This window comes from Anolis carolinensis, chromosome 1 (genome assembly GCF_035594765.1).
Source record: "Anolis carolinensis isolate JA03-04 chromosome 1, rAnoCar3.1.pri, whole genome shotgun sequence".
In the NCBI taxonomy this organism is placed as follows: Eukaryota; Metazoa; Chordata; class Lepidosauria; order Squamata; family Dactyloidae; genus Anolis; species Anolis carolinensis.
In genome coordinates, this window is record NC_085841.1 from 22571012 (window position 1) to 22581557 (window position 10546).

General features: G+C 41.5%; 1 protein-coding gene and 1 long non-coding RNA gene across 3 annotated transcripts in view; one reads left to right on the top strand and one right to left on the bottom strand.

Moving 5' to 3' along the window:
* The window catches only part of LOC100560703 (solute carrier family 22 member 7), a 26822-nt gene extending 19297 nt beyond the window's left edge, over positions 1-7525 (top strand). The window contains exons 5-10 of the mRNA XM_062971138.1: positions 1345-1468; positions 2780-2886; positions 3939-4153; positions 4833-4941; positions 5528-5734; positions 7124-7525. Of these exons, the coding sequence (XP_062827208.1) occupies positions 1345-1468; positions 2780-2886; positions 3939-4153; positions 4833-4941; positions 5528-5734; positions 7124-7283 (922 nt within the window). The 3' untranslated portion in view covers positions 7284-7525. The remainder of the gene's footprint in view (positions 1-1344; positions 1469-2779; positions 2887-3938; positions 4154-4832; positions 4942-5527; positions 5735-7123) is intronic.
* The window catches only part of LOC134296371 (uncharacterized), a 38674-nt gene extending 28296 nt beyond the window's left edge, over positions 1-10378 (bottom strand). For both annotated transcript variants that reach the window (XR_010003097.1, XR_010003098.1), the window contains exons 1-2: positions 10067-10378; positions 3623-9052 (exon numbers count right to left, since the gene is read on the bottom strand). This is a non-coding gene — a long non-coding RNA (uncharacterized LOC134296371). The remainder of the gene's footprint in view (positions 1-3622; positions 9053-10066) is intronic.
* Positions 10379-10546: the final 168 nt, after the last annotated feature.

Below are 10546 nucleotides of genomic sequence, written 5' to 3' on the forward strand. Positions count from 1 at the left end.
AAAGTATTTTTTTCCAGTTTTTTACATCTGGAATGTCATGGGAGCCAACAGCAAACAGGAGAACATCAGGAGAGTCTAATTGTCAGCCAGAAGATGATGTTAGGAGGAATTGGAATCAGGACTTTGAAGAGCTTCATCTGTGATCAGAACTTTGGAAAGTTTCATGTTTGACAGATATGGAGATTGTGTATTCCTCTTGGATAAGAGTAATCCTCCGAGGTCACTCTTGTCCAAAAAAGTCATTCATGGGATCAAGTAGACTTGATAGAGATTCTATTGATGGTTTGTTTATTATACAGTAGAGTCTCACTTATCCAACACTCACTTATCCAACGTTCTGGATTATCCAATGCATTTTTGTAGTCAATGTTTTCAATGCATTGTGGTATTTTGGTGCTAAATTCGTAAATACAGTAATTACTACATAGCATTAATGTGTAATGAACTACTTTTTCTGTCAAATTTGTTTTATAACATGATGTTTTGGTGCTTAATTTGTAAAATTATAACCTATTTTGATGTTTAATAGGCTTTTTCTTAATCTCTCCTTATTATCCAACATATTCGCTTATCCAGTGTTCTGCCAGCCCGTTTATTTATTTATTTATTTATTTATTAGACTTGTATACCGCCACTCCCAGTTTGGCTCGGAGCGGTTTATGTTGGATAAGTGAGACTCTACTGTAGTTAACAATATTAACTCTTGTCACTGGCAAACAAGCACTGGAAGACAGAAAGCCCCCAGGACAGATGTATCTTCAGATGTTATCTTCAGATGTATCAGGCTCAGAGACTGCTATTTCTAGGGGTCCAGGTTTGGGTGTTTTCAGACTGAATAATTTCCAGCTGATCAGTTCAACCAAGAGCTTGGGAAAGGGTTTGTTATAATTTCCACAACTCCTCAGCCAGCATGGCCACATTTTGTGACTTCCATTTGTGGCTCCCAGGACCCCCATTGTATGGGAAATAAAGAGTTTCAGAAAAACATTCAGGAGGGTGAAACTCCCCAAGGCCCTTGAGGAAACAGCACAGCCCCCAATTCACAACAGTTGCCTGTCTTGATCTAGTTCATCATCTGCCTATCTCTCTCCCATTTTCTTGTTTTAATAAGTATTTCCTCCCAGTGACTAATGTACAAGTGGATCTATTTGTCTTGCTAGCACTTCCAAGTGATGTCCACATTGAAACACTTCTCTGTTGGGAAGAGCTCCAAGGGAAATGGCTAATTCCTTCCCAAATTTCTTTGGACCAGCATGTATCTCTTCCCACCCACCCATCTGCATCTCTCCCAGCTGGAAATTGTCCCTTTTTGTTTTGCAGAACGTCTTGTCTATCTCTTTCCAGGTGGCTTCCAGAATCTGCCCGGTGGCTTCTGACGAAGAAGGAAGTAGAGACTGCACATGGTTATCTTTCCAAATGTGCCAAAGTCAATGGCAAAAAAGATTTTCCCTCCAAAATAACTCCAGAAGTGAGTGCTGTGGGTTCCATAAAGCCACATGCCAGGACACACCTAATCCAGCCCACATCCCAGGACACACCTGTTTTGACTCCCCACCTCCAAAACTTTGTCTCCTCAAATGGTTGTCCACCTCATAAAAACTCTGGGTTATGCTATTTTCAGATAAACATAATTCTGCCTTCTACCAGACTACTTTGGGATCCTAAAAGGGCTTCTTTAGAAATGAGATGATTAACAATTAACACCCTATTTCTTTGTTAAAGGCTTTTAAAGACCTCAAGCTAACTAAACAGATATATATATAAATCTAGTATAAACACAAGGTTGCCTTGTTGCTATAGTCTCACTTGTAATTCAAGATAGAATAATATACATAATCTGACTATTATTTATCAATTAAGAACATGGGAAACAAACAATCACATTTAGGAATGTTTTACAAAGATGTAACAAACATTTTATTCATGTTTGAATGTTTTTCAAAATAACTCATAGGTTCCTCCAAGGCTTCATAGTCATAACTTTAAATTAATCCAGTGTAGTCCCATGTGAGTTCAAACTGTAATAAAGAGTTTTTAGAAGTGTGTGATGATCAGGAACATGATCAGGAAAACAACAAGGGTTCCCGGGTGCTTTTATCCTTGTTTCAAGAAAAGTATCCCTTCTTCAGGTTGCTTACTTCATGTATTTGAACTAGTGTCTTCAGAAGATTTATAGGCTATATTTAAAGAGACAACATAATAGATATGCTATACTAGCACCCAGTAGAACTAAAATTGATAATAATCTTTTTACAACAATTAAAAAAGAGAAAACACTTACTTCCTCTTTGGGAGTTAATGGCTCTGCTGCCAACTTTCAACTGTGGGCAGTGGTGCTGCTAACTTCCACTTCTGAGCAGTTAACTCCTAGAGGCTACTCCCTTTTAAGGGTCACTGGCTAATTACAAAAGACAGGTAAGATCTAATCTATCATTTAAACCATAAGGACGCACTGTGTGTAACTTAGATTTCCAAAAGGCTTCTCTCTGTAGTAAAAGCCTTTTGGTACCCCCATGAGGTTTCATAGTGCTCTTTTCTAAGGCACAAAACCTAAAGCTGGTACAAGAATGAGATTTCTCTATAAAATGCAAGTAAAGGGTAGAGTCTGAAGCTTTATTTTTGATGCGAGAGCGATGCTAAAGAATTCTGATTTTTAAAGGTCTGGTGGTCATACCTACGTACACAAATCTATAGGGTGTGTTAAATTCCATAATAGAATTCATCAGCTGCAAAACAGACCACAAGACCTCCTAATATGTACTTTATTTGTTGGATGTAGATCTTGAGAAACTCTGTGACCATAGAAGAATCAAGGACCTATTTCTACTGGCACTTGGTTAAGACTCCCAAGCTGAGGAGGATCACCATGTTTTCCACCATTGTATGGTATGAGCATGCTCCTGAAGAAGTGGTTCCCAACCTTTGGTCCATGGACCACCAGTGATCCCCAAGAACATATGGTCCGCGGCCTCACCAATACCATACCGTTGCAATGAGAGCGACTGTTCTCACAAAATCTTCTTATAGTGTCGAGACAACGAGAATGTCGGGAAGGGAGAGGCTGATTACCCACAAAAGATGTGACAACAAGCCTCCTGACTGCTACTTCTCTTCTTCCTCCCTCCCTTTCATTTGGTGCCTGGAAGCAGGGGCACCTTGGTGTCTTTGTTTTTAGGTGTGTATCCAATTGCATTGGATAGACCACATCCGCTCTAATTATAAAATATGGTTTTCTGTGGGCGAGCAGATGGTGACTACTGGATGGCATATTTTCTGTATCAGAAACTAGAGCTGATGTGGTCTATCCAATGCAATTTTCTGAAACAGCACCCCAAATAACCAAACTGAATCTGAAGTTGACCAAAAACGGATTTGTAACCCTTTTGGTACTAATGTTGGAGAGTGGCCCCTGGTCAAATTGGTTCCTGGTCAAAAAAGGTTAGGAACTACTGCCCTAAAGCTATTGATGGTTGACTGTTGCGAGAGAATTTGCTTTGAAAAAGTAATCTATTCTTGTTACTTTCTATAATCTGAGATCCCAAACCGGGAAACATATCACAAGGATCCTCATAGATATGAAAAACTATAATACATTGCCTTCTCACCTCCCCAACCAACTCACCTTGAAAACCCACTACAGCTCCAGATACAGCTCATTTTTCTCATTTTACTCATCTTCTCTACATTTGAAATGACATAAAATTCCAAAGAGTCTTCTTGCACCCTAAAGATAAGCAAATTTATTATCACATAAGCTTTTATGGACAAGAACCCATTTAGTCAGGAACAGAAAATGCCATCCAGAATGATATATACTAACATCTTGTTCAATAGATATGAGATCATAGGCTGGCCTTATGATTCAATATAATGACATTCCAGTGATACATATAAGTGGTTCCTAAATAAATACTACAGGTCTCTTGTTTGCTTTGCAGGTTTGGCGTCTCCTTCACCTATTATGGCATCAGTTTAAACATTGGTGGTTTCAGCTTGGATCCATATCTGACACAGTTAACGTTTGGGGCCATTGAGATTCCTGCCAAACTGGGTGTGTATTTAGTCCTGGATCACATTGGTCGCCGACATTGCCAGGGATGGTCTCTCATTGCAACAGGATCTCTGATCGCACTAAATACAATCATTCCTGCAGGTAAGAAATTCCTCTTCCTGATTCTGTAGCCATATTCCCATGTAGTCACTTCACAAATTAAATGGATCATTCCTATCAGAAATCATCAATATTATTCCCCTCAAATCCCAGAATCTTTATAATCTTTCACACTAAGTGTAATAAAAGTGTGGTCTACAGGCGGCATGTAGTCTCAGCCCAGTTTTCTGTCCTTTAAGTGTTTCCTAAACCCACCAAACCAACCCCAAACACTTAATTTTTGGTGAGTTATGATACTACTGCTTTCACCCCAATACCTCTTGACTCCTCAAAACAATATCCTGATTTTCTGCTAAAAAGCAGCCAAAACAACCATATGTAAACACTGGAAGCAGATTTCAAGTTATTTCTGAGATGAATTTTTTGTTGATTTTTCATTTGAAAATCCTAATGTGTGATTTGCTGCTGAGGAAAAGGTCAAAAACTGGCCTCCGGAGCAGTTACCCAACTCCAGTCTATCTTCCTAATGTGGAAAGAGTCAAATTGGGCCCGAGGCTACAGATGGATGGGGCCAAGACCAAAAATGATATCACATCATCTATAGGTGACAATGAGATATAGAAAAGGGAAGCATTTTCTGGGGTTTCTGCTTTTCGAAATGCTTCACATGACTGGCACAATTACCCTGAGTGAATCACATCTCCTGCTGCTTCTTTATCAGAACATGGACATGTCAGATCAGCTGTGGCCATCTTGGGGAAAGGTTTCTCAGAAGCCGCCTTCACTACTGTTTTCCTATATACTGCTGAGCTTTACCCTACTGTACTCAGGTAAGGGACTTAGCCACTGGCTGAGCCTACAGACCAAAGAGCTTCAAAACTGTAGGGTGGAAGGAAGCCAACCTCACCTTCTTCACTGGGCAACATCCTAAGCAGATGGGTGAGGACCTTTGAATTATGGAAATTGAAGTCCAAATAACTAGGGAACCTTTGAAGTTCAACTCCCATAATTAATTTGAGCTCCAGTTCCCATGATTCATTGCCATTGGCCATGCTTGGTGAAGCTTTGGGGAAGAGAAGTCCAAAACACCTGAAGAGGCAAAGATCCTCCCTCCATTTAAAGAGGTCTCATGACCCAAGTGGCCATGAAATGCATTATTAGACTTAATGGTCGATAATCTGAATGAAGTAAATCTGAGGCTAGATCTACATGTGGTTGAATAAGCAAAGGAAAAGTCTCTCTGAGATGACAGAATGCACAATAACACCTAATTGCAAACCACGGAAAAGGGAGCACCCCTCATCAAAATACATACCCCACAAGTAGCAAAGGAGTGCCCTCGAAAATTCAGATTGCATTTTTTTCAAGAGAGTAGGCTTGCCAATGTCGTAAAGTTGCTTCTTGTTACCTTTTCAGGCAAAGTGGTGTTGGATGTTGTTCGTTTGTGGCACGGAGTGCCAGCTCCATAGCTCCTCTGGTCATGTTACTGGATGACAAATGGAAATACCTTCCACCCATGATATTTAGTGTGGTGGCCATGTTGTCTGGATCTGTGGCTTTTTTACTGTCAGAGACCACCAATATTCAGTTGCCAGAGACAATTCAAGATGTGGAAGGTGACAGGTGAGTTACCTAAACTTACAAAGATACCTGGTGAGTATCTTAGAGAGAGTCTACATTGGCCACTTAAAATAATTTCACTCTCACCCTTTTTAGTCTAGTAGTTCATTTTCTATATATGTACATTTAATAGTTATTTCTATGGAGCATTTTAATGCATTTGAGTGAATGTTTCCCGTATTTAATCGCATAATAGTTGCCATCACATAATAGTTACATCCGCATTTTTTGGGTGCCAACAATGGTATTTTTATTTTTCTTCCATAATTGTCACATCCCCAATTTATGCTGTTTTTTGCTTGCTTCCTTCTTTCTTCAAAGGCAAGGCAGTTAAAAAACTATAAAATTGAGGCCTCTGAAGCTCCACTCTTCTCTTCTCCCTTCTTCTAAGGCAAGGCAGTTTACAAAATCTGGAATTGAGTTTTTTTGGAGAAAGGAAGGAAGATCTGACCTCCATTTCAGGTTTTTAAAACTGCCTTGGAGAAGGTAAAAGGTAAAGGTTTCCCCTGATGTTAAGTCCAGTCATGTCTGACTCTGGGGATTGGTGCTCATCTCCATTTCTAAGCTGAAGAGCCGGCATTGTCCGTAGACACCTCCAAGGTCATGTAGCCGGCATGCCTGCATGGAGCGCCATTACCTTCCCACTGGAGCGGTACCTATTGATCTACTCACATTGGCATGTTTTCGAACTGCTAGGTTGACAAGAGCTGGAGCTAACAGTGGCTGCTCACACCGCTCCTGGGGTTTGAACCTGGGGTCCCAGTGGTAAAAGCTCTCTGTTTCTATACCCATTGCCTAGCTCCCTCCAACCATGTATGTTTTTATAGAGCAATATTATATGCCTGTCCTGAAATCATGTTTATGCTCTGACCTTAAAAAGGCAGAAATGACAGTAAATTCCTTGTAACTGTGGAACCAACATTCATGGTCTCACTTATCAGTGTTCTAGGGGAAAAATAGTATATTTAAGAATTTACTAGGTTCACCAGATGATTCCATGGTAAGCTTCTCCCAGAAGTTAGTGTAAAATTGCACTGGAGGACCTGGAGGACATCTAGGTTCTTCAGTGCAACTTTGTGGTATGCTGGGACCACAGAGTTGCATGGTGTTTGGTCATATCTGCTGTTTCAGAGAACCAAAATCCAGCTGGGAATGCGTCCGCCTTGAAGTCGATAGCATTAAGCTACGTCAGTTAAAGTGATATCAATCCGTATTAATTCTACAGTGTAGATGCACCCTTAGAAAGTGGAAGAGACACCTCTGGCAGATGTAGTCATCATCTGCCAGAGGTGTCTCTTCTACTTTCTAAGGGTCCATCTACGCTGTGCTGCTTCAGGTCTGTCAGCTGTCTAGACTGGGATTTTTCATTCCTTCCTTTTCCTCCTTTTCCAGAGACAAGACCCTTTTGAGAGACCAAGCCCATGAGCAAAGCATTGTAGCGGACAGCGGAGGCATTGCTTTGGGGCTGCTGAGTCAAATGAGCGCGGATGCTTTGCCCCCCGCACCACAGGAAGCCAACAAAGACTGTGACAAGGAAGCAACATCTTCGTAGCACATTGTTAGCCAGAGGAACTGACAATTCTGGATGTTAGTCACAAAAAAAGAAAAAAAAATAGAAGCCTGGCAAAATGAAACTAATGGAAGATGACATGCAATAACAGGATAATGTTCAATTGAAATTAAATGCCACTGTGTGACATTTAATTTATTTCTGGTTGTTAGAGTAGGGGAAATTGCCAATACTGACCTTATTGTCTGGCGTATGACATGGAATAAAACGCTTGCATGATGTCACGTCTGGCAGCCAGGGCTGGGCTTGTGTGGGAGGACAGCAAGGGCTTTAAAGGCGAAAAGAGCTGCGGATTCTGCATCCTGGTTTTCTCCATTGGCAGATGTGGGGAAATCCAAATGGAAGGATCCAGGCAAACCCCATTCACAATGTTGTCTCTCTCTCCCATCCTGTAATTCGTACTTTGCGATACTTCCTGCCCTTCCTTTGCTCTTATTCCCTCGGTTTATTAACACATGTAGTTTCTCTCTCATGCATACCTACATACCCAATGTATATGTACTAGACTTTCTTTCAGGGTGCATCTACACTGTAGAACAGGCCTGGGCAAACTTCAGCCCTCCAGGTGTTTTGAACTTCAACTCCCATAATTCCTAACAGCCTATTGGCTGTTGAAGTCCAAAACACCTGGATGGCCCAAGTTTGCCCATGCCTGCTGTAGAATGAGTGCAGTTTGACACCACCTGAACTAACATGGCTTAATGCTATGGAATCATGGGAGTTGTAGTTTTACAAAGTCTGTAGCCTTCTCGACCAGAGCTCTTGTGTCTCACCAGCTACAAATTAAGCAGATGAGGGGGGAAAGGACAGGGCCTGAGACCAGGAATTGTGGGAGCTGAAGTCCAAAACACATGGAGGGCCGATGTTTGCCCATGCCTGATATACATAATACTTCTTGAGTCTTGTTTTACCTTCTCTGACTACAGGGAAATAAAACCAAGGATATTACTGGGCATTGCTGATTGCTGTACTGGCTTTCCACAGCAATCTTTACACAACACACTTGGGGAAGAATATAAAAGAAAGATGAAGATTTATAGTAATATCAGCTCTTACTTGCTAGCAGGAGGGGACTGTTCACTTCACCCTGCAGTTTCCTGACATTTCAGTGAAAAGTTGAGGCAGAGCTCCACAGGGCTCTCTGCTTATGCTCTTTGTACCATTCCTTTCTAGCAGGAGGGAATTGGTCACTTCACCCTGCAGTTTCCTCCTCACCATCACCTCAGAGCTCTGTCGCTCAGTGTAAGTGGCTGGCTCTTGAGGTGGGTTTGGGAGACATTTACAATTGTCATGGTTTTATCATAATTGTAAGTTACATGGTTATAGGTATGATTACATTGTGACTGACTAATTGGATAACTGGTTATTTTGTTTGTTTGTTTTTAAAATGAGAACCATAGAAATAAATACCATGCCCTCTTAGAACATTTGTCCCATTGGGAAGAACCAATGGAGAGGTACAAGCATCACAAATAAGAGGAACATGGAACGTTACCTAGGTGGCTATAGTAGAAGTGAACTGGGATTGATCATAGATCCATCCATGTTGGCAGTTCTGGACAGCAGTGATGTTTGTTGTGGTGTTAGCTGCTTCCTGGGTAGAGTTAACCAGTAAATGAAACTGAGGTTCAGAGAACATCTTGCAGGAGCTGAAGACATCTTCAGAATCCCTGGGGATGCTAACAAACCACACTTCTTCCTTGGTGAGGCTGGCCAGCCGGTCCTCATATGTGATGGGGTGGGATGGCTGCCTGGAAATCGTGCAGTAGGAAATGCATCAGCAATAAGTGTCTGCACCAAACATGTCAATCTAATGTACAATGAGGAAACTTCTTCTTTAAAAATGGTTCATTTTGTAGTATTCTTAATAGGGCAACCTCACGTAACAATGATTTCTTGGTGGGAAATAAATCAATAAATAGGAACCACTGGTATGATGCTATGTGCTAGTTTTGATTCTACAAATAGAACTTGACTGACATTACTTTGTTGTTATTTATTCGTTCAGTTGCTTCTAACTATTCATGACCTCATGGACCAGCCCACGCCAGGGCTCTTTGTCAGCCATAGCTATCCCCTGCTCCTTCAAGGTCAAGCCAGTCACTTCAAGGATACTATCCATCCATCTTGCCCTTGATCGGCTCCTCTTCCCTTTTCCTTCTATTTTCCTCAGCACCATCATCTTCTCCAAACTTTCCTGTCTTCTCATTATGTGGCCAAAGTCCTTCATCTTTGCCTGTAATCTCCTTCCCTCCAGAGAGCAGCCGGGCTTTAATTCCTGGAGTATGGACTGGTTTGATCTTCTTGCGGTCCAAAGCACTCTCAGAATTTTCCTCCAACACCACAGTTCAAAAGTGTCTATCTTCCTTCACTCAGCCTTCCTTATGGTCCAGCTCTCACATCCATAGTTTACTTTGGGAAATACCATTGCTTTATATTCCTGGGCTAAGGGAGCAGTTACCCTTGGTGTTAGAATAAGGACAAGTGTGTAACTTGAGGGGCACAAAATGGGGGCAGCCCTCCATAAGAATTTTGCCCACCCAAGTTAATTTTTCCTTTAGTGGCAAAAATGAAACATTGGAAATTACTCATAAAATGAGTTGGAAGGGATCCCAAGGGCCACCCAGTCCAATCCCATTCTGCCATTCAGGAACACACAATCAGAGCACCCGTGACAGATAGCCATCCAGCCTCTTCTTACAACCCCCCAAAAGAGACTCTACCACACTCTGAGGCAGCATATTCCTTTCCCGAACTGTTCTTACCATTAGGAAGATCTTCCTAATCTTTGGCTCTTTCCACCTCTTGGTATTAGGTGCACAAGCTAGCACTTTAAAAAACACCTAGAGAGGTACAGTTGCTCACTCTAGTTCTGGAAGAAAAACACTGGATGCAGGAAAGCATCTCTGGGCAATATCTACTTTTAGTTTAGAGCACCAAATGTTAGTATCTTCCATGGGCTAGTGTTTAACTTTGGGGGAAGGAGTGGGAAAACCCCTTGCATATATTCATTTCCAACCTTGTTCCTGAAAGCATCAAAGGTCAACCAGTAAGACCAATTACGTTAAACATTCTCCGATCCCAGCACAGTGCCCACAATTTTTAGTTTCAGGCACCTTTCTCCTTTTTCACCAACTTTGATCACAATGGTTTTGTTGACCTTGTCCTACATCCAGGTCTAGCTGAAAGGGATCTTTTGGCTCTGCATCCACCGGTCCTGTGGGGCAGATGTTTAACCTAGATTT